Raw genomic sequence first — 23,794 nt, 5'->3', positions numbered from 1 at the left:
GCCCACCAACATCACGTCAAGAGACTATTAGTCCACGTGGCAAGATCAGGTTCCTAATCCTTACACTCAAAACCCTTAATTTTAATTAGTCGTGTCGCTATCTGAAAACGATAGTTTAACCCCTTAATTACAGCCTTTTAGACTTCCTCATAAGCATACAAATTCACTTTAATAAAGTTTTTTGCTTTCCTTCCCACACTAAAATTACCCTAAACCCAAAAAGTACCCCCGTTAAATTTTGTCCAACGATATTTGTCTAAGAAACTCAAGATATTTGAAAAAGTCTTTGAAAATGAAATCGATTTAAATCATGTTCCAAAAAATAACTGTAGCCGTCCCCCATCAAAATGGAATTGAATTAAATATGTTTCATTTCGTGCATATATATCATAAATTTTGTGAATTCATGTTCAAAGCCCCACACACACATATAGCAAGTTGGGTACAATACAAAAAAGGAGAGAAATTTGGGATCAAAATCGAGAAGAACAATTAAAACATTAGGGATTTAAATTCATTTTATGTGATTTGGGTAACTTATATTATCCAAAGATGATAATGATTCTTAAAGTATGAATGAGTGGAACTCATTACAGAAGAATAAGTCTAAATAGGTTGACGTAGGTAAATGATTTGAAACAAAGAAAGCATATGCATGAACCTCCTGTATTGTATCGATTAATTAGGGGATCAGATTTGGAAATTGAATTATGATAGCGAAAAAAATGGACACTGCCAGAAAAAAAAAAAAAAACTTAATTTAATTATTTAAACAACTTTAGGTCTCTTGTAACATGTTTTTTTTAATAATTGAGGAAGAGCTTAATGTGCTCCTAAAAGTGTCGACAAAGCATTTGGCATAACACTCCGACCATTTTATGTAAAATGTTAATTTTTAATTTAATTTTAATTATTGTCTTCCGCCTCAAACATATGTTTGATGTTTGCCTTCTCAAATAAAACGTGTAGATTTATTCAAGCTTCCGCCATCCATTTCTTTTCGAAATCAGGGTGAGTAAAGCCCATGAGTTTAGGCCCAATAAAGCCCAAATGGTTGCTTACTTAGGTAGGAGAGGCCCAACTAGTTCTACCGGGTAATTGGGCTCTAAATGTTGGACTTGGTTGGAAATGAAGTGGAATGGGCCCACTTTCAAAGCCATTTATTTACCCTACCATATTGGCGCTTATAATTTGTCGTATTCAACTATTATTGCACCTCTTTTGTATTGTACTCCACTGCTCATTATCCAACTAAACTATACAAATAAAGCTATAAATTTAATTAAAAATTTCACTTTATTTGTCTGATACGATTCGTAACCGCTTAAACTCAATCAACCTACGTAATTCTAATGATAGTCGTCGAGACCCGGAGGTAATAATATATTAATAATTAAAGGAAGCAAATTTAGACCAGCTGTGCAATGAGTTATACAATTTCGGGGAGGGGGAGCAGAAAACTTAGATAGGGGGATTAATAATAATAATAATAACGATAAGCCATGTGCGCATCCAGGTGGCAGGGCACCAATTGTGGGCCTCCACGTGTTAGGGTATCGGGCCAAATCTGCACAGCAAGTCTGCAACTTCAGTTCCGCCCCATTCTAACATGCTGACCATGACATGGACAGTGATGAGTACTTGAAAGGCGGGCGGGGGGGCGGGGGGCGGGTGGTGCGCCATTCAAATTAGAAGGGTGGAGCCTAGACGGGGAGAAGAGCATGTGAGGATGTTAGAGAGGCAGGGCCATGGCGCCAGCATGGGCATGTACTAGACAGCGCACAATTATCGGCAAAGCGCATGTGGATTTTTGTTGTATCATTGCGGCTTCTACACATTGTAATAAGATATACGGATATTTTAACTTTTTTTTTTTTTAATAATAAAAAAAATAAACTAATTTATTTAAAAATATAATGATTTAGATTCGATTATTGAGGTCCCAATTGGTAGTCTAATAATTTATTTTAACCATAAATATGGAACAGTCCACCCCGCAAGTTGGCAATGCATTGGTAGCCACGTGCTTCCCCAACGCCCCAACCTGCCCTCCCTTATTTTAATATTATTACTTCAATAATATTAAAAATAATTTATTACTGCCATTATAATATCATCTCCGCCTATTAATTATTATTCCACCCTACTAACCCCTAAACCACAATTTCTTTCATTAATCAATCCGAACTCCTTGTTCTTAATTACCATCTGAACAATTTATGTTCCAAGATTATTAATTTAATTATGTGAAATTACATTAGGTTCTTCAACATTGTCACTCATTAATATTTGGTATAACTGCCGATGATAGAAAATTAATAAAGTAGTGTCGGCGAAGGAAGATGCATTATCCAGTTAACCGTCCCGACACCGGAATTTCTTACTAGGCATGTTTTTTTTTTTTTTTTTTTTTTTTTTTTTTTTTTTTTTTTTTTTTTTTNTTTGGGAGTTGTTTAGTTAATTTACTGAGAGAAGGGAGCGTTCATGTCATGTGGGGACTGAGCTACAACATAAAATAATTTTTTTTAAAAAAGAAATTGAAGGAAAATAGGCGTGGCTTGCTTGAAATATCAAGCGGAAGCGAAAGTACAAGAAGGGATTCTGTATTTTTCTTGAAATTTTTTCTTTTTTTGGGGCTATGAAAAATTTACGACTTTTGGCGGTGATGGGAGGTGGATCGGGGGAAAAGAGGACTGATTATACAGAAATTGCATTTGGCGGGGAAAGGAAGATCCCAGAATGTTTAATCGCCGAATGATTTTTTCTCTTTTTTGGAGATTGCCTTTTCATTTGCCATAACTTTCACCGTTGTCTTCATTCACTAAATGGTTTAGCCTCCAGTGGAGCCATTGGAGATCTGAACTTTCCACTTCCATCCTTTTGAAGCAGTTTCGGATTTCGTTGATGGAGTGGGAGTAGGCGAATGAACGTTTTCCACTCTGTTGACGGATTTTGGGTTTCGATTGATTTCGTGTTGGGATTTAGTTGGAAGTGGTAATTAATTAGCCGAAATCGAGGAGATCGAAGAGGATGGAATCTCGTATGGATCAGTACGAGATCATGGAGCAGATCGGCCGCGGGGCTTTTGGAGCCGCCATTCTCGTCAATCACAAATCCGAAAAGAAGAAGTGCGCTTCTCTTCTTCTTCTTCTTCTTCTTCTTCTTCACTTTTTTCTTCCATTGATGTTTTGATTTCGCACCGACTGATTCGTTCCTTTCGGATCTTCAGATACGTATTGAAGAAAATCAGGCTTGCTCGGCAGACCGAGCGATGTCGAAGATCTGCTCATCAAGAGGTCTGATTAACATTTTTCTAATCTCATTTCGTTTCCCCAATTTGAACAAGTTAAAGAGTTGCTGTTCATCTTTCCATTCCCTGTGTATGGCAGATGGCGCTGATAGCCCGAGTTCAACACCCTTATATAGTTGAATTCAAAGAAGCTTGGGTTGAGAAGGTCAGTATTCGTTTCTTCAATCCTTCTTCACTCCACCGTGCTAAGCTTTCTTGTTGATAGTTTTTGATCTTGAAATGCAGGGCTGCTATGTTTGTATTGTCACTGGATACTGTGAAGGTGGAGATATGTGAGTCAATTTTTCTCTAAAGATTTGCCCGATCAATGATTAAGAAGTAGAAACTGTAGTCTAAATCATTTCATTTGATAATTTATCTTCTATAACAGGGCAGAGCTGATGAAAAAGTCAAATGGAATGCACTTTCCTGAAGAGGTGCTTTCATTTCGTCTGTTCTTATTCTCTCTTCTTTTTTGTTCTTTCTTTTTCACATTTTGATTTCTTGATAATATGATGAAAAAGTAAATATGTGTTTTACTGTTGAACAGAAACTCTGCAAGTGGTTTACACAGCTTCTATTGGCGGTTGAGTACCTGCATTCAAACTTTGTTCTACATCGCGACCTTAAAGTATGTGTTTGACTGTTCGAAAATGTTGTAATCGTATTATACATGTACGAATTCTAACCTTTAAGATTCATTTAAACCTTTCTTGGCAGTGTTCCAACATCTTTCTCACTAAGGATAAGGATGTCCGTCTTGGTGGGTAGTACAACTTTCTTCAGTCCTAATTGGTATTTAGGATGAAATTTTGAACTGTTCTTGTGACTTTGTTTACTATTGCATGACCTTAATGTAGGGGACTTTGGACTTGCCAAGACATTGAAAGCAGACGACTTGGCTTCTTCGGTACGTCCCATATACTTGAGTTGCTTTGTATTTTGATTCATAGTTTCTGAAATGGGAGGATTTTGTTGTATTATTTCTTAAGTTAGCAATTGGCTGATGCTGCATTTCTGTTTGGAGATCTGTTTATAAATTTTATGCTTATATATTTGTTGAAGATCAAGGTTTCGATTTGTTAGATACGAGTTGAAATAATAGGGAGATGGCTAAGCTATTTTTTTTTTTTATGCTTAAAGAAAGTATAATTCAGCTTTTAATACCTTCACGGAACGGATAATGGCTAAGCTATTTGTGGTTAGGTGGTTGGAACTCCAAATTACATGTGTCCTGAACTTCTAGCTGATATTCCTTATGGCTTCAAATCTGACATTTGGTCTCTTGGTAAGCATTCTGTAACGACAATCAAATACTTTTGGCTTCAATTTTCGGTCTCTAAGTTGGTTCTTTTTTCACCAGGTTGTTGTATGTATGAGATGGCTGCGCATCGCCCCGCCTTTAAAGCTTTTGTAAGAATATGTGCATTTCCACAAATGCTAGTTTTGAAAATTTGGATTGCCTGCCTTTTCTGCATCATCCAAATGTTGCTTTCTTTTAATATTATCTAGACTTGTTTTCTTTCTTTTCGTTTAAGTCTCATTTTGTGCTCTTGATGCTTAAACGACATCAATCTTCTTCTTAATAAGTAATTAATTCGACATTGGATACTCGTTTTCAGGATATGGCAGGACTCATTAGCAAAATCAATCGTTCATCCATGGGTCCCTTGCCCTCCTGCTATTCACCGTCCTTGTAAGTCTAAAATTACAGTTTAATCAATTATCGATCGAAAGTTTGACCATCGAAGATCATTTTTTCGAGTTCACCAAACTGAAAATCTGATTTTGAAAACAATGCAAATCGAAATATCTTACTGATATGATGAGGAAGTAGGCCGGGTACTTTTTGTTTTCTTTCTTCAGTTTTTGAGGAACCTGTTCCATTAATCATTTCCCTTCTTGGTTTCTCATTTTCAGAATTGTGAACAAATTATATTAACAAGTGAATATGGTTTGCTGTTTTAGGTTTCGAAAGGTTCATTTGTTATTTTTTATTGAAAGATAATATTCTTGAAAAGCTAACTTCGTAAAATAAGATGACTTATTCTTGATTTCTTGATTTCTTGAGCAGTCTAAGCTGAAACCTTTACTCTATTCTACATGCAGGAAAACACTCATTAAGGGCATGCTACGAAAAAATCCAGAGCATAGACCAAATGTTAGCCTTTCTCCATATTAACAATTTACCAACTTTAAGAATTTTCTACAAGCAGGATTTGATGTTATCTATTTTCATTCCTCAATTGTTCAGGCTTCTGAGCTTTTAAAGCACCCGTATTTGCAACCATATGTAGAACAATATCGTCCTTCCATTAGTCCTTCTGTAGATTTTCCTTCAGATAAGCCTAGGGCGGCACGTGATTCTCGGAGAAGTATGGCAGAGAGTCAAAATAGTAACAGTTCAAACAGTGATAGAGATAGTTTGTTTTCGAGTGATAAAAATACTCCGGCCACAGCATCAAACTGTGATGATAAAGTCACTGTTAGTGATATGGCGTCTGTTGATGATCATGATGGATCTGAGACCCTCCTTCCTGGTGAAGATGAGCAAACTCATAATATGTGCTCTCTCAAAGTGAATGATCCGATGCATTCCAAAACCAACCAAGAAGACCATCAATCTAATACTGAATCAAGACGGCCAAAGACTATTCGAAATATAATGTTAGCTTTAAAGGAAGGAAAAGCGAGGGAAAATTTCTCACCAGTTCGAGGTAACCGTGTAAAGTCTGGAGTTGCATCAAACCAAAAAGCACATGCTGAAGTGCCACCTAAATTCATCAAACCTCCAGTGGCAGAGCCTGGTTTCAAATCTAATCCAGATACACACATAACTGTGCCTACAAAGGCAAATATTGAATCCTCAAGAAGAGTCCAGGTTGTAGCTACTCCAAAGCATCAGGTAGAACAACAATCAAGCTTCATTTATCTGAGTTTATTTTCTATGGTTTATGAGTTATTCATATTTGTTATAGGTACCTGTGGTTGTTCCCACACCAAAGACTAAACCACGACACGATAATTCTCCTCCGCTCTGTCGCCCGTTGAAACCAGTAGAAGATGGACTTTCTTCAAAGTCGAGGCAAAGAACCCCTCCTACTTTGCTTAGACGGCCTTCATTTCCGGCAAGGATGAGACAAGTTGGGCAAGCTGTTCCAGATGCAGTAAGTTCCATGGAAAGGATCCATCAAAAGGAAACATCTCCAGAGGGGAGGACTTCTATTGAAGTGCACAGTAGCCACCAGGATCATGTTGTGTCTATGGAGTTAACAAAAGAGACGCAACACGCTTCTTCAGAACATTGTTCTAAAGGAATGCAAACAGATAGTAGTAATTCCGTTTCATCTTCGGTGTCGATTCAAGGATTTGAAATTTGTGATGATGCAGCGACACCATTTGCTGATGGAGTAGTAGACCCAGTTTTTGACCATCAAAGTATTGAACATGATGAAATTGAAGAAACACATCCACCTAGCTGCTCACCTTCTTTGCAGTACGAGATGTCCGAACACAACCTATTAACGGACAAAGGAAACCTTGGAGTTCATGACAAACCAACAGAATGCTCCCTTGAAGCTGGAGTTGAGAAAGAGAGTCCGAGTGTGGAACTTGATCTTCCACTGAAATCTGAAGGAAGATTCGTCTTTAAAGACGATATCCCCATAAACATTCCAAGCAATAGGCCTAATATGGTAACAGAGCCGAAAACGATCTCTTCACATGGGGACGACAAATTCACAGTAAGGGAACTTCTATCATCCGTTGCAGAACCTACTGCAACACCTTTGGTAGCTACTCCAAGTTCATCAACCCACAAGTGTTTGCTGCCAGATAAAGTAACCACATTGCACAATCCCTCAGCCGAAAAGCTGGCCAGTAACCATCTTCCTGCAGCTTTTGACGATGTCATACACGTTATACGGCATAGTAGTTTTCGAGTTGGAAGCGAGCAGTCAGTAACAGAAAACTTGGAGGTGGGGGTTCAGAATGTTGATGTGGGCAAGTTGGTTACGGTGGTAAAGGATGAACTAGAGTTGAAGAATGGAACCACTACACCTTTAACTCTCAAATCCAGCAGTTGCTCCGATGCCATGTGTTTGAAGTCGAATACTTGCGATCACTCGGGCATCAAAGAATCGAGCGGAGGAAACCCTCCGACAGTGCCAACAACAAACTCCGATTCATCTGAGCAAACAAAGCCGGTCGCTCCTGTGGTTGAAGAGGAAGTGCCTGCAAAAGAAATCCTGGATGTCAAATCCTTTAGGCAGAGGGCTGAGGCGCTTGAAGGGCTGCTAGAATTATCAGCAGAGTTGCTGCAATACAACAGATTGGAGGAACTAGCAGTTGTCCTGAAACCATTTGGGAAAGACAAGGTGTCGCCAAGAGAGACAGCGATCTGGCTGGCGAAGAGTCTGAAAGGAATGATGATCGAAGAGAATGGCAGGAGTTCATCGTGAATGTGCAGTATGGCTTTTGTGATTTGAAACTTAATTATTTGGGTGTAAAGCTGGTGCACATGGGAGTGCTGCCTGTATTGTAGACCGGTATCAATTTTTTAGTTTCTTGCCTTATTCTGTAGCTTCTTTATTGCATCTCATGGTGTACATAGTGACAATACATATTAATAAACGTTAAATTCTTTTCAAGTCATGGCAGCCAAAAAAAATGTTTCTGAAAGTAAGGGCATAATTGAAGAAAAAAAAACTTTCCAAAATTCAAATAATTCGCCCCAGTTTACAAATCAATCTCAAATTATTGTTTTATTTAAATATTTAGATTTAGATTTATTTATTTATTTATTATTATTATTTTTTAATTTCACACTGGCTTAACTGCCACTACTTTATTTTCACTGTCCTAGAAAAAATAAATATCTATATATAAATTCAGGAAATTCTTCTCTTAATTGGTAAGATTTGGCGCAGAAAATTCCTGGAAACATCGTTGGAACCCTATACTTATATCATCATCTTCTTCAACCTCTTAATTCTTAGTTCTCTTACTCTCTCTGCTAAACAAAGATCGGATCCGCCATGGCCGATCCCTCTAGACCCGTCACTGGCTATCCTGCTTACCCCAACGGCCGGCCGCCGCCCTCCAATTCTCAGCCTCACGGCCAAGCCTATCCCTACGCTGCTCCTCCTTATTCCTATCCCACCCACTACGCCAACCCCTACGATTCTACCCATCAGAATGCTCGCCTCTCATTTCTTCGTGCTATTATTGCCGGAATCATCGTCGTCTTCATCATCACCGCCATCATTCTTTTCATAATCTGGCTCGTTCTCCGTCCCCAACTTCCTGAGTTTCGCGTCGACTCATTTCAGGTTACCAATTTTTCCGCCGCCTCTCAGTCCCTCTCCGCCTTATGGTTTGTCGGGTTTTCCGTCTTTAATCCCAACAAGAAGATGACCATCTCTTACGACATCGTCGAACCCACCGTCTTTTATAAGAATGAGTTCCTTTCCCAGACTCGAGTCCCTCCATTCACCCAGGATAAGAGGACTCAAACGGCTGTTAATGCCACTCTCTCCGCTCTTAATGCCTACATCGAAACTTCGTCTGTGAATGAAATTAACGACGACCGCCGACGAGGGACCGTCCAATTCAATGTGGTGGTCTCGGCTCGTGTAGGGTTCCGAGCGGGTTGGTGGAGGACCAGGAGACGATTGCTTAGGGTTCTGTGCGAGGACCTGTCGGTTGGCCTGTCGTCGTCGAACAGCAGCACTTCCGGTAAGTTGATGGGTGAACCAAGGGCCTGCAGAGTGGGTATATGAGTGATTTTCTGCTGTTATAGTCGGTGCTTGATTTAATACCACTTAACCCATATGAGGAATTCATGTAGGCGTAAATGTACATGGATTTTAGGCTGAGTGAGTAGCAGTAGTCTCTAAGTGGAGGTTGTGTATAGCTTATAATACAATTTTTGCTATCTGATTCTGATGTCGATATCTTATCTCCTCCTTTTGGAATAAGGAAAATGGTTTCTTCTTTTATTGAGATGTATCAATCTTGGATCCTGAACTGAGGGAACTGTAAAAAAATGGAGAATATCTGTTAGTGTCTGCAGACAGGATATGAACAACATTTTTAGTCTCTTCACTAGACGATATTCGATTTAGCTTATTGCAATTCAGTGCATACCATGATTGTTAACGCCCAAGTTAATTATTTCTGAAGTGATTAGGTGCATGCTTGTTAAGACCCTTCCAATTTGTAAGAAGGGAGGTATAACTATAGAAAGTAAAAATATTCGACAATTTACACCAAGATATAGCTTGGTAAATGACCGGTATCTTTTCTGCTAATATTCCTTGATTTCTTTCTTTCCACGCATTCCAAAAGAAAGCCATGATGAGGTTTTTCCATAGTAGAGCTTTTGCATTCTTGAAAGGGTCGTACGTTAAGGTCATGTCCAATAGATATTTTACCTCCCTTCCCTTGGAAATGTGAAATATGATCCGAATATATTGAGAATCATTGTCCTGAAATTCTAAGGGTATGTGCATTGCATAAATAGGTGGCTTTGACACCAATTTAGAGAAAGAGTGATGTAAGACATTCTTTTTTGAAGATTTTCACTTGTGCTAATGGTTTTAGATCTGTTTTGAGTGCTTACATAAGACTTGATTTTGTTGCTTCTTTTGGTGGCGGGTTAAATCTTACTAGTGCGGAGGTACTTACAGTGATTGGAGCAATTCTCTACTAAGATTTAATGCTCCGTTTCACTTTAGGAGTTTGAAATATTCTTTGGTTCATCCTTTTAAGTTAGTATCATTCTCTAGTAATACATTTGCACAATCCTTCATTGACTCAGTGAGTACCTCTTATTTGTTGCTGCTTAAATCCAAAATTACTGATGAAGATCTTTATAGAGTAGCTGGAGAACGCTTCTTACTGATAAAGTAATTCTCTTATGTTCATTCTTTTTCTCGTTTGAATAATGTTCTCCAATGTTAGGCCTTGGTAGGTGCCAGCCTAGAAGTGGTAGATAAGAGGGAGGGTGGATAAGCTCAATAAACGAATGTGAGATCACATAACAAAATATTTCTTATATAAGGGTGTGGAAATCTCTCCCTAGACGCATTAAAATTGTGAGGCTGATGGCGATTCATAACGGGCCAAAGTGGATAATATTTGCTAGCGGTGAGCTTGGGTTGTTACAAATGGTATCAGAGCAAGACATGCTCTTGGTGGTGTGCCAGCAAGGACGCTAGCCCCCTAGGGGGGGGATTGTGAGATCCCCATCGGTTGGAGAGGGGAATGAAACATTCCTTATAAAGGTGTGGAAACCTCTCCCTATAAAAACACATTTTAAAAACCTTGAGGGGAAGCTCGAAAGGGAAAATCCAAATAAGACAATATCTGCTAGTGCTAGCGGTAGGGTATGGCTGTTACAATGAAGTTGGTCGTTGGTTGGTTTGTCGGGTATGCTTATAGGCCTGGGTTTCAGTTCTAAAAGCCAAAACTCAGAGTTAGTAGTAATTTCTTCCCATAAATTTCTTGCCACCCACCTCGGTTTGAATGTGTTGCCCTCAAATCATGCCTGGTTAGTTTCAAACTTCTAAACAAGTAGAATATGGTTGAGTTCTCCAGATTCAAGGTTTAGTGATGCTGTCTCTATGCCATGGACAGAAGAGAGAACACGGGGGTTTATTAGCTCTCTGAACAAAACTTCCCCAGGTGGACAATTCTATCCAGAAATCTGACCCACCCATGTCTCCTCGATTCTATTCTATTCTTTGTGGTGTGGTTTAATGGTTAATATTGGTGCCATTAGTTGGTAGCAATAAGAAGCTCAAATCCGGATGCCCGTATTAACTTGCTTCCTTGAATTGACATACAATTTCATCCATAGCTTAGTGTTTATATGCCTTCTTTGTTTGGCTACAGATGTGAGATTGATTGTTCTAACAGTAACAGCCCACGAGTTTGAGTTAGAACATAGGGATGGTGGTGTTTACCACTGGTGCCAAGCAATATAGAGACAGGGACAGGGACAGGGACATGACTTTATTGAATGAAATGATAATCCATTACATTGCTGCCTAGTTTTGGATCAGGTTTATAGATCTTCATATCAGTAGTTTCTATGATTCGTGTTAGAGGATTTAACGATGGTGATGTGATGTTGTTAACTTCCAAATGCTAATAATAGGAAGCTATTTGGGTGATATTATTAGTGGCCAATAACAGTAGGAAAGCCTTGGAATGAGTGTTATGCTATGTCTGGATGCTTCTCTCAGCAGGAAATGGACAACTTTCTGTACCATACAAGATTTATGCCTATATTTATTTCACAGTTCAATTCAAAACCATGTGAGGTTTTGGATTATTTGATGTTTTCCAGGCTGATAAATGCACATTCATTTACATTCTTTTCTCACGTGACTTTACTTTGTAAAAAGTGTTGCAATCTTTACTCTAGAGAAATTTAAGAACATGTTCTCGTGTGCATTTAATAGATTATATAACACAGGATTTCAAAGAAAAAGGATATTAGATTTAAATTTTTATTAAATTTTTTTAAGTTTTAACAAAACTATTCCATCCAGTTTAATTTATTTAGTACAAAGTTGTTGAAGGTGAAAGTGTAAAGGGAAAGATGTACATTCCATGTGAAATATTCATCTTTATTGGAGCTTTTTGGTTGTCGGCTCGTTGGTGAGGCGAGAGCTTCAAGCCCAATTTTTGGTAGCACACCCAACACACAAGCACCACCTCACAAAGGGTGGACGAAAACTACTCATCTTCTTATTGCATCCTTGCTCATTCTTGTTAGGCCTTTACTTCTCTACGCTTGCCCACGCTTAACTTGAAACTTGATAAGTTTAGGGATAGAAATTGAATGTTTTTTGCTAAAAAATAATTATATAAATTAGATATCTTTTCTAATGATTCTTAAACAACCTATATATTATAATAATATTCTAAATGTTTTAAATCGACCAGAAAGTCAAAGGTTTGAATCTCTACCCACATAGAAAAAATATAATTTTTATTTTTATAACCTTATAAAAGGTTGAGAAGAGAAGGAAAAAATAATATTAGAAAAGAAATTTGTTTAAATAATTACAAAGTTACTATGTATTTTTCTCTAATTTTCGTGAGTTAACAACATAAATACAAATATGATCGTTAAGATTCTTTTCATACTTTTTTTTTTTTTGGTACATAAATTGTTTTCGTCTCCTTTTTCTGCTTTATTTGGAATCTGTTTGACGGTGAAGAGTTGTCATCTTTTTGGTACCACTTTACTTTATTCGGCTCGTTGTCTTCGCGTTACTCTTATTTACGTTACTCTTATTTACGATTCTTCCAATAAAATTTTTATACAAATATCTAGTAACACCCTATTTTTGGAAAATATGTTTCATAATCATCAAAAGATTAAATTGAAATCAAATATGTTTCATAATCATCAAAAGATTAAATTGAAATCAATAAATTGAGATCCCACGTTCATTTGGGAGGAGAACTAATCACTACTTATAAGGGTCTCTGGCACGGTGCTCTAGGGAGGTGGATTTCACGTCGGTTGGAAAAGGGAATGTTTGAACCTCTCCCTAGTGTGACATTTTAAAACCGTGAAGCTGACGACGATACGTAACGAATTAAAGTAAACGTGTTTGAGCTGTTACACTAATAGTTGATCTTAGTATGTAGTGATGGAATAATTTAGAATATAGGCAACTTTTGTTGGGAGATAAGGCAACGCATTTTGGACCCACGAACAAGCATATACTTCCATATCCACCAATCCCAAACCCCAACTGCATATTGAATATACCCTTTTCTTCGTCTCTTGTGCTCCCACTTTACTTCACACACCCCTTCTCTTCTTATAAATACCTCTCTTTTACCAGCTTTACTTCCACATTATTATTATTCCCATTTCACCAATATGAGCGCCAAGGACAAGGAAAGCGCCCACCACGACGAGGACTACCACCAATTCCTCCGCCGCCTCGGCATCGTTGTCCTGACCTTAATCATCATCCTTGGCATTGTCATCTTCATCGTATGGGCCGTCCTCCGCCCCACAAAGCCCAATTTCATCCTCCAAGACGTCACCGTTTTCGGCCTCAACGCCTCATCCTCCCCAAATCTCTTGTCCCTCAGCATGCAAGTCACCATCTCTTCCCACAACCCCAACGACCGCATCGGCATTTATTACGTCACCATGGATGTCTATGGCGCATACCGTGGCCAGCAGCTCACTCTTCCAACTCTCCTCCCTTCCACATACCAAGGCCACAGAGACGTCGTCGTTTGGTCCCCTTTCCTTAGTGGCGATGCCGTCCCCGTGGCCCCTGACGCGGCCTTGTCCTTGCAGCAGGACCAGAACGTTGGGGCGGTGTTGTTCAATGTGAAAATAGACGGGCAGGTGAAGTGGAAGGTTGGCACCTGGATTTCCGGGAGGTACCATTTGAACGTTAACTGTCCCGCGTTTATTAAATTTAGGAACCCCGACCACGCCATCGCTGTGGGTTCTGCCATGAAGTTCCAGATTGTCCAAAGCTGCAACGTTGAAGTCTGATCACCTTAATTCATTCAACCCATTTTTATCTTATTATCCCTATGCTTAGTTTACTATTTTTTTTTTCTTTTAAAATTAAGTTTGCAAGAAAATATGTCTTTTGTGAAAGTTAATAGAGAGTAAGCTCTCCGATATTAATATAATCATCATCTGACATCCAATATCTATCTTGATATAAGACCGTCACGAAAATATATACTCAAAGTGAACAACATCGTACTTATATGATATCAAATTTATATCTCTAACCTCCTTTGAATTAATAAAAACACAATTATCTCTAATGATATAAGATTTTTTGGGTGCACCAAAGAACAAAGCTACGATGGTGTAATGTATAGGTGAGATACAACTATTTTTTTAATTTAGAAAAAGAAAAAGGAATAAAATGATATAAAGAAGAAGGGCGAAATTGTCTTTTCACTTGCGCTTGTCTTCCAATTCGACAGATAAAAATGCGCACCGTAGAATTGGCACCATGCGACGTCCATTCTCGTCACTTTGCACACCGCCAATCGTGCTACGGCTAAGGTGAGTACTGAATCTTCTTCCTTCCTCCTCGTGGTGGTTTTTCGTTGTTTTCTTTTAGGTGTACCACAGTTTCCAGATTCTTTGTTCTCTTTTCTTGCTGTCGAGAATATTCAAATGGCGAAGAAAAGAATCCATACGCCCATTTACAACTAACCACCGTCTGTGTTATCTGCAAGAAATATTCAAGTATCGAGTATCATTTACTTTATGCCTTCTCTTTTCTTTCTATTTCCAGTCAGAATCTAGCGCTTTCTTGGAGAATTTTACTCTAATTCAACTGTTTTCTCGTGCTTTGTTTCTTGTAGTTGGAAATCCAGTTTTTGGTTTGATTAATTAGATTTGAAAGGAATTTGATATGCATGGATTCATAATTTTGTGCCAATCATAGTTTATATGTAGCGATGAGATTGTATGGCATTGGATTAGGGCTTTAGGAAGTTCGATTGGTTGCAACATTGGGGAATTCGATTCTTCCTGGTTGGATTTGGGAGATGTTGTCATTTCGTTGGGTTTTCTATGCGAGGCTGTCTGAATTTAAGCTATTTGCATATTTGAAATCAGGGTTAGCCAGAGGGTGTTTGGTTACTCAATGCTCTGAATCTGCTTCTCTTGTGGTTCATATCTGTGAAGTCAGCCCAAGCTTATCGCTAGCAATATTGTCTGCTTTAGCCCTTATGTATCTCCCTTAGCCTCGCGGTTTTAAAACGCATATGTTAGGAAGAGGTTTCTACACCCTTCTAAGGAATGCTTCATTCCCCTCTCTAACCAATATGTGGTCTCACAATCCACCTCCTATGGGGGCCAACGTCCTCGCTATTACACCGCTTGATATCTGGCTCTGATACCATTTGTAAAGATCAAGCCCACCACTAGCAGATATTGTTCGCTTTGGCCCGTTACGTATAGCTGTCAGCCTCACGATTTTAAAATGCGTCTGTTAGGAAGAGGTTTTTACACCCTTATAAAGAATGTTTTGTTCCCCTCTCCGACCGATGTGAGACCTCACCTCTTGAGATCTTCAATGGCTAGTTACATGTTTGTTTGACAATTGTTGAAATGTAGTGTAGGCATCGTCCTTTTCTTGATAATTGGCTGTTTTTGATCGGACCATCTCTTGAATTGAGATGTTCTCGACTCTGCACCGTTCATGAGTTCGTTTCGTTTCTTTACTCCCTTGTTTATGATTGTCTTTGTATGTTATGTTAGCTTGATAGGTAAAATCTTTCTGATGCGGTTGGTTTTTCTGTATAATACTTTTCTCTTACAAAAATCACCGACAACTTCGAATATCAAGTGTTTTAGATCTGAGTTGCCCTGAATCCTTCTTTTTCTTTACACACAACTGTACAAGCCTTTCATGTTTGTTGTTAATGTTCATCTGTGCCAGCGTATTGGTATGTATCTGGAACTTCACACTTAATTGCTTGTTCAGATGCTTACCGTCAAATTTGAAGTTCTTTTGATCTAACCGTCATTAGTGTGCACAGCTTAATAAATTATGAAGAGCCTTTATCATATGAACATGTAAAAACCTTTGTTTTGAGAATTTAATTAGTCTCTTAGCTTCTTGGTTATTTCCTAACTGTCTTTGGTTTATGCCTTGAGATAAGTTTTTGGTTTTCAGCTTTTCTGGTAAGCCTACATGGGAAACAAACCCGCGAAGCAATCAGGAGGAAGGGATGAAATGTTGAAGATAGTACCTCCTTTGGACCAAGCATATATTAGGTGGCTCGCACGGGATCTCGAGAGGATTCATGGCTTCACCCCAAGAAACCCTCGTGCCGTGAAGCCTCCCGATCACTACATAGAGTTCATGCGCTTGAACGGATGGTTGGACGTGAGTTTAGACGATCCTGATCTCGCACGGTTACTCAAATAGCCTTCTCTTGCAACTTGAAAGTGTACCAATGTCAAGTTTTGTGTATCTTCTGCCATTTGCCATTTGAGGTAATTCTGTTTATATCAAACAGTTGCCGGTTAGCAATGTCTGATAACGAGGAATTATGGAATAAAAACTGTGTGGTAGCCCAACTTTCACATCAGACTGATGTTTGTAATGCCATACTTATCTCCATGGATGAACTTTCAAGATTTTACTGCACTTGAAAATCACGTTCTTTATTAGTAAAATTTTATTTCGGAATAGTTTTAAAAGAATATTTTTAAAAGGTAAAAATGAAATGAATAAATTAATTATTCAAAAAGAAGCAAAAAGTTATTCTATATTTGGGAATAACAACGTGGATTCCTTCATGGATCAGACGTAAAGCGGAAAAGCCCATTTAAAATATGGGCCTGTTTAAAGCCCATTATCCAGAGCCCAAGTTTGTTGAGCAAACGTTGGCGTGTAGTGACGGTGAAATGAGAGTGGAATGCAACGAGTTTATTAGGTGATGGGGACGGCTTACGCGCCAAATAATCGCCACTCAATTTGCCAACAAAAGGCGCGCATCGCCGATTCGAACGTTTTTTTTTTTTTTTTTTTTTTTTTTTACTTTGAAGGAAGTCCACTTAGATTTGGGTATATTTATGCAATACCCCTCGCTTTATGCATAATTCGTACATGCCAGTCCCCGTGCAGTTTTGGTTAATTAATCCATTTTTAATATAGAATTAGTTAATTAATTGGAATTAAGAGATAATTGATGAAAACAACCTTGATGACTTTAATTAATCTTGGGTAAGTTGGCGTTTTTGGGTTTAATTCCTTTTGCATTTATAAAAAGGACATATTGAAATATTATATATATATATATATATATATATATAAATTTATTTGTTTTTTTTTTTTAATAAGCGCTTCCTTCCCTCCACATCTATATCCGAACCAAGTTCCCTCCCTTTCAACCTTCCCTCGTTTTCTGCTCTCATTTTCTCTCTGAATCTCTCCCGCTTTTCTCCATTTTCTCAGAATCCAAACACGCAGATCTTCTTCTTCTTCTTCTTCTTCTTCTTCCAATTCTGTTCCTCTTCTATTTCTATCAATTTCCCCAATTGCACCTAAAACCCCAAACTCCCTCCATTTTTGCTCTCTTTCTCTGACCTTCGTACCCAAATCCGCAGCACACCAAGAGGTTACTCGATCTCTGCTCGCCCTTCTCTTTGAGGCTGTTCCATGTCGGGTTCTCGAGCTCCTAACTCCTCTGGACACCTTCCTGAGCAGATCATGCACTCTCTTAAGCGCCAGCTCCCCTTCTCTTCTATGAAACCGCCATTTGCATCTCCTGGGGACTATCACCGCTTCGCCCCGGACCCTCGACTCGCCGATCAAGAAGCTGACGCCATCGTAGTCAGATCTCCGGTGAGTTTGCTTCTGCTGTTTTTTTACACGCATATTTCGTTGATTACTTATCGTTCTCCTCACTGAGTAGTATTTTTGGACCCTTGTGTTTGTGATTCTAGTGTAAAATAGAAAATTATTTGGTTAGTAGGTTTTAAGCGGATCTCATGAATTGAATTAGCTGAGATTAGTGAAAATAGTTAGTTTCAGTGATTTGGTCATAATGAGATTGAGACTGTGCCCTTCGAATACTGCACCGAGAACACCTTGAATTTTAGCTCAATTTCGGTTACTTAATTTTTCCAGGGTGTTTTGTGTGACTGAATTAGATGAATTACGCTGTTATCACCTTTAATTCGTATCTTCCTGCTGTATCTAGAAAAGTGTATTGAGTATCTCAGTCTCCCTGCATTCTCGACCAGTGCATTTGTTGATTACTATAACTCGTTCTCTCTCAGAACTTCTTAATTTTCACTGAGCGAACTACTTTTCACTGCATTGTATTTGGTCCTTTTGGTCATTGGGTACGTTGATTAGTTTAAATGCAAGGGTAATAGATTGCTTTCTTCCTGTATCTAGATTGGTAGATGATGCACCGTTTGTCTCTATGAGCTTGAAGGATTTACTGTTGTCAACCAATACTAGAGGCTGTCAAGATGGACGATACCCCCCACCTCTTCCTATATAGGCAAGCGACAAGTTTGTTGCCACAGTGTTAGAACCTTGATGCAAATAGATGATACTTGTGAGATTTATTTCATAATTATTTTTTAAAGAAAATATGCTAAATCTAGTAAAGGATGTGTTTCTTCAATACCAAGTTCTCAATTATGATTATAGTACATCACCGATGCTGGATATGAACAAACAATACTGGAAGTAACTATCTCAAGGGATGACATCATAACAGTATTAGATGACTTGATCAAGTCGTGCAGTACTATTGTGAGTTATATATTCAACCTCGGATATCATCTAAATAATTGTGGTTCAGTGGTAAAAAGGGCCAGCAAGAAATACATTCCATTTTCCTCGGTTGTAGGTGCCATCCAATTCTTTTAAGGGCTGCATCTACTGATCATCCTTGGTCATTAATTTTTGTATTCCTAGGCTACTATCATAAGTTTTATAATGATTATTCTGAAAACTTAATTGAACTGGTATTATGCATCGTTTGAATAACCTAGACTCTTGTACTCCTGATGGTGTAGTCTATCAAAAATATTTTCCATACTTGTTATCTTGATTTCATAATCAAGATTCTAGACACTTGTGGAATGCCAGTGATTTGCATCATTTATATGGTAGGATATTTCATACTACATTATAATAGAGGAAGGACGGGCGATGTCTTATTTGCTTTTATTTTATTTGTTTATTTTTACTGAACTAGGTTTTTTTTCGTTTGAGGTTTATTGTTTTTTTCTTTGAATGGTTCCATCTTTTAAAACATTGTTCTCAAATATACCCTTTATGTACTGATGGCAATCCAATTTTTATAAACGTTTGTCATTTACTTAAAAAATAGAAAACTAGATCAGTATTAACAGGTTTAATGATAATTATGGGATAGCATCTTTCAGTGTTCATTATTGTTGTAAATTGCGGTAGTTTTGATATTATGATATTTTGGGGTATTTATACAAATTTCTTATGTGGAAAGGTTGGTCAAGTGAAAATGGCCATTGGAGGACTTTTGCATGCCTCAACCCTGATCCTTCTCATCTATATGTTTTAAATTTAAAAAATCGGTACACTCAGCATAACCAAAATAATAATTCTTGAGCTCAGCGACAAATGATCCTCCCATACATTGTTAAAGATTTTATTGTTTGTTGATCATCCAGTCAGAGACAAGTCTAAGATCTTTTCTTCCCATGCTTTCTTAGCCATTTGAGGGTTTGAGAGGAGCCATTCTCAAGGTTTAAATAGTGCTTGGTGGGTCTTTGGATTTCATTGTTGAAAGCTTCCTTTTAGACTACTCGAACTAAAACCTTCAGTAAATTTTTTGTTCCCTTGCTTTACATCAGTTTAAAATTGCTCTTATCAAAATCTTTGGATGTTTGAAAGGCTTTCTTTTGCTTTGGTTGGGAGGATGTGCTGCAACCTACAAGCAAAGGAACCATTGGTTCTTGAAGCTTGCAACTAAACAAAGTTGTGCCGCTGCTTGATAAGACCTCACATGCTTTGGGTTCCATGGATGCAACAGATATTAATCTTCTTTCTAGATGACTTGCTTAGGATAGGAATTACTTTAGGGTTAATAGTATAACAATTTGCATCGGACAAGTGTTAATGGAGCAACTGAGAATTAGTTCTATCTGATTTATATTTCAGGACAAAGTTTTCTAGACTTATGGTCGGAATGGTAGATGTTGTACTATTGTTTATTTTTTGTCTCTATTTTCTTTATTATTAAAGCTCTCTGATATTAATCATTTTCTTGCATTAACTTTCCTTCTCAGTTTACGTACAATACTGTATATTGCATATTTTGCCATGCTTATTTGAAATCTTGGATCCTCTTTACCAGCAATTGAAGCGGAAGAGTGAGGTAGCAGATTATGAAGCTGACTCAACCGATAGAGCAGCTGGTCCTAGATTTTCTGAGGTCGCTAACAGTCCCCATCAAACACCTGTATCTGTGAAAGGAGGAAAGGGAAACAAATCAAGGCTTACTAAATGCAGTAGATCGGGGCCACAGACTCCCATGTCAAACGTTGGTAAGTTGTATATCATACATGTTGGTACCCTTGGTTTTAAGTTAAAATTGCCATATGTAAAATACCTTCTCAAAGAACTTCTTTTGCTAAAGAAATTGCATCATTGGTAAATTAGAGAAAAAAAAAATCAATTTCTTCCACTCTTTCTTTCACAAAGTTATAATACATTAATGAAAAAATGTTCTGAGTTTCAGGTTCACCTTCTGCCAACAATCTTACTCCAGCTGGTCCATGCCGTTATGATAGTTCTCTTGGTAGCTTGTTACTTCTGATGACTTTGTTGTAGCTGTCTTATATTTCCTACCAGCTCATGTTCCTAATTTTAGTGACTTTCATCTAGGTCTCTTAACAAAGAAGTTTATTAACCTGATCAAACAAGCGGAAGATGGTATTCTTGATCTGAATAAAGCAGCTGACACGTTGGAGGTTACTATGCTTCTAGAAGATTATCGGCTTCTATTGTGAAGTTCAATTAGTTGACATTTTTATGCTTTTATAGGTACAAAAAAGACGAATATATGATATAACAAATGTCCTCGAAGGAATTGGTCTCATAGAAAAGAAGCTTAAGAACAGAATTCAGTGGAAGTATGTACTATTACATACATTCTTTGGAGTTTCACGGTTTATTATTTGTTAGTATTCCTTTCTTGTTATGCTACTTATTACTTGGGTAATTGATTGATTAGGGGGCTTGACGTCTCAAGGTCAGGGGATGTCGATGACAATTATGCTGGTCTACAGGTATGCAAAAAACAGGGCATTTTGACTATGTCCATTTTAGTTTACTTACGATTGTTGCTGTTTAAGATTGCTGTTACTATTTGATCTCAATGTGAACAAACTTGTACTCCATTGAAACCAACAAAATTGTGTTTGTTGGGTGGAATGCTAGCCTGAAATCTGCAAGATATTATATGTGAATAGGTACTCTATCGAAAAATATTCTATTATGTTCGTTTATGCCCTTTAGTTCACATTCTATCTCAATATTATTCTTGACGTTGGTAAGTTTCTCTTTGGTGAAATCTTTGTTCGCAAATACTTGCACATTTTAATTTCAAGCTACCAGATTTAGCCTTAACCATAGTTACATGTGCAGGCAGAAGTAGAGAACCTTTCCATGGAGGAGCGTGGATTAGACGAACAAATAAGGTTGTTTAACTGAATCCTTTATTCAGTCTTTGAATGAAAATTTGTGTTCCCCTATTGTTATTCCAAGGCTTTTAATAATTGCAGAGAGATGCAGGAAAGATTAAGGGACCTCAGTGAAGATGAGAACAACCAAAGGCAATAGTTTTCACCTAGATTCACCTCTACAATGTTGTTTTTTCTTTTAAACGTAGAATTTAAAGCTTATTCTTTATTTAATTGTTAGGTGGCTTTTTGTAACCGAGGAAGACATCAAGGGTTTGCCCTGTTTCCAGGTTAGTTTATCATATATGGAGTTGATTGCAATAAATTTTGATTTACAAATATAGAAATGTCGTTCCATTTCTAATTATTGTGTCTATATTTTGCATCTACTAGAATGAAACTCTCATAGCCATTAAAGCTCCCCATGGAACCACTTTAGAAGTTCCAGATCCTGATGAGGTAATTTAATTGTAAAGGCTTGATGTAAAAGGGTACCTATTCACATATTATATGTTCCAATCACTTCTCCTATCATATGTCAGGCTGTTGACTACCCCCAAAGGAGGTACAGGATAGTCCTCAGAAGCACCATGGGACCCATTGATGTTTACCTTGTTAGGTAACGTCTTATTTTTTTGGTTGTTCAGGAATGTTTGGCTTTGTACTGAAACACAACCACTATCTATGGCCATATTAATGAATAGGCTGGGAATTGGAACTGCCCAGTGTTCACAATATCCCCTTTTCCTACTATCAATATCCTCCTTTTCCTACTACTCCTAAAACTGTGATATGAATTTCCATTTTGTAGTCAGTTTGAAGAAAAGTTTGAGGAGATAAATGGCGTGGAAGTGCCGCCAAGCTTGCCGTCAAGTTCAGGCTTTAATGAAGCACCTGCAACGACGATAGGAACAGAGGATACCAGGGGAAAGGAAATTGAAACGCGGGAACAAGATGTACACAGAATGTGCTCCGATCTAAATGCTTCACAGGACTTCGTGGGTGGAATTATGAAAATTGTTCCCTCCGTTGTAGATGTAAGTCTAATTTTTCAAAATTAAGGATTGGGGAAGGATCAGGGGGACTAATACACCTTACTTAAAAACAATAATTGGTTGATTGGGATACGGAGAAAATAAAGGCAGAAGCATCACGTCAGTTTCTAAGAAATGGTTGGTTTCGTTTTGGAGGGCCTCATGCATGAGAGCATGAACATTGTTCTATCCGTTGGATTGAGCCTAGATTCTAGAAGATGCAATCTGTATAAAAAAAAGGAATTAATAACACTTGCAACAAGTTAGTTTTTCCATAAAATTGTCGGAGGACAAAATAATGAAATGAAGCATTTCAGATGGGGAAGGGTAGTTTAGTTATGAAACCTTCGATGGTCAGAGAGCTGTATTTGTCAAGTCACCCATTATTCATCCGAGGGGAAAATGTTTTGAGTTCATTATATAGTTTATGTAAATTAAGGATGTATTAGGACAGAATAAATGTTTGCAAGCATCTGATATCTTTGTTTCTTATTCAGAGTGATGCTGATTACTGGCTCTTGTCTGATGCTGATGTTAGTATCACTGACATGTGGAGAACTGAACGTATCCTCACAATTTAAATCTATCCGCCTTCATAATAGTTTGAGTTTTCCCCTTTGTAATATCAAAGTGATACTGCATACACACCTTGACTCTTCATGTAGCTGGCGTTGAGTGGAACGATTTGGGTACATTTCATGAAGATTACAGTATTGCCAATGACAGCACCCCCGAAACCCAGAATCCACTTCCCAGTAATGCGCCTGATATGCCTTCTTCTGCTAATCCTTCTAGCAGCTGAAACTGTAAAGGGTATCTGTTTAGATAAATCATGATGATAAATGCTACGGTCGTGCAAGAACTTGTATGATGGATGTATGATCCCTGTGATCCTTACTTAGAACCGGGAGGATTGGAACCGATTATCTCAGATTTGGACCAGCCTCCCTCCATGATAATTCCTGGAGAAGCATCTCTACCCAAAATGCTAGAGGAAACTGCTGATGGGAAGGGCTCTGGTGTACAGTTTAGTGCCAAAAAATATGTAGTAAATAAAATAGTCATTTCTGCATTGTACAATTCTTTGTTTTCAGATAAGAATAGCATGTGTAGTACATTCATTTTAAGCCAAGTTTAGTTCAGATCAATTTGCGTCTCACGTGCAAAGCTGTAACCCCACCCTCCACCCCCCAGTTGAATTATATTCTTAGTTCCTGGGGTCTAGATATACATACATTTAAATGGTTCATTTAATTT

The 23,794-nt window shown here is 38.0% G+C and overlaps 5 protein-coding genes across 9 annotated transcripts; all 5 read left to right on the top strand.

Moving 5' to 3' along the window:
- Positions 1-2,516: 2,516 nt before the first annotated feature.
- Positions 2,517-7,938, top strand: LOC111777005 (serine/threonine-protein kinase Nek5-like). The gene is made up of 14 exons (XM_023656441.1): positions 2,517-3,128; positions 3,230-3,296; positions 3,390-3,455; positions 3,536-3,582; positions 3,681-3,726; positions 3,840-3,920; positions 4,010-4,052; positions 4,150-4,199; positions 4,496-4,577; positions 4,653-4,702; positions 4,912-4,985; positions 5,399-5,450; positions 5,544-6,194; positions 6,268-7,938. The coding sequence occupies exons 1-14, from the start codon at positions 3,031-3,033 to the stop codon at positions 7,747-7,749; spliced, it is 2,889 nt and encodes a 962-aa protein (XP_023512209.1). The 5' UTR covers positions 2,517-3,030; the 3' UTR covers positions 7,750-7,938.
- Positions 7,939-8,213: 275 nt separating this feature from the next.
- On the top strand, positions 8,214-9,424 carry LOC111777006 (uncharacterized protein At1g08160-like). Its single transcript, XM_023656443.1, has one exon. The coding sequence runs from the start codon at positions 8,326-8,328 to the stop codon at positions 9,067-9,069; it is 744 nt and encodes a 247-aa protein (XP_023512211.1). The 5' UTR covers positions 8,214-8,325; the 3' UTR covers positions 9,070-9,424.
- A 3,763-nt stretch (positions 9,425-13,187) lies between these two features.
- On the top strand, positions 13,188-13,993 carry LOC111777598 (NDR1/HIN1-like protein 1). The gene has a single exon (XM_023657265.1). It carries the CDS (start codon positions 13,197-13,199, stop codon positions 13,830-13,832), a length of 636 nt encoding a protein of 211 aa, XP_023513033.1. The 5' UTR covers positions 13,188-13,196; the 3' UTR covers positions 13,833-13,993.
- A 180-nt stretch (positions 13,994-14,173) lies between these two features.
- On the top strand, positions 14,174-16,462 carry LOC111776780. Of its 5 annotated transcripts, none has more exons than XR_002812292.1 (2): positions 14,174-14,549; positions 15,988-16,253. XR_002812292.1 is itself a non-coding variant. In XM_023656140.1 (2 exons), the coding sequence occupies exon 2, from the start codon at positions 16,006-16,008 to the stop codon at positions 16,240-16,242; it is 237 nt and encodes a 78-aa protein (XP_023511908.1). In that variant the 5' UTR covers positions 14,371-14,556; positions 15,988-16,005; the 3' UTR covers positions 16,243-16,462. The 5 variants fall into 5 exon arrangements, 2 of the variants coding, with proteins under 2 accessions (XP_023511908.1, XP_023511909.1); XR_002812293.1 differs by having other exon boundaries at positions 14,183-14,363; positions 15,974-16,454; XR_002812291.1 differs by having other exon boundaries at positions 14,256-14,363; positions 15,988-16,454.
- Positions 16,463-17,154: 692 nt separating this feature from the next.
- Positions 17,155-23,784, top strand: LOC111776711 (transcription factor E2FB-like). Its single transcript, XM_023656033.1, has 14 exons — positions 17,155-17,664; positions 20,177-20,366; positions 20,561-20,620; positions 20,707-20,792; positions 20,866-20,954; positions 21,056-21,110; positions 21,469-21,521; positions 21,606-21,656; positions 21,745-21,793; positions 21,897-21,962; positions 22,046-22,122; positions 22,315-22,540; positions 23,035-23,101; positions 23,203-23,784. Exons 1-14 carry the CDS (start codon positions 17,479-17,481, stop codon positions 23,337-23,339), a joined length of 1,392 nt encoding a protein of 463 aa, XP_023511801.1. The 5' UTR covers positions 17,155-17,478; the 3' UTR covers positions 23,340-23,784.
- Positions 23,785-23,794: the final 10 nt, after the last annotated feature.

This window comes from Cucurbita pepo, chromosome LG16 (genome assembly GCF_002806865.2).
Source record: "Cucurbita pepo subsp. pepo cultivar mu-cu-16 chromosome LG16, ASM280686v2, whole genome shotgun sequence".
Classification (NCBI taxonomy): Eukaryota; Viridiplantae; Streptophyta; class Magnoliopsida; order Cucurbitales; family Cucurbitaceae; genus Cucurbita; species Cucurbita pepo.
This window is presented reverse-complemented; position numbering and strand designations above follow the sequence as displayed.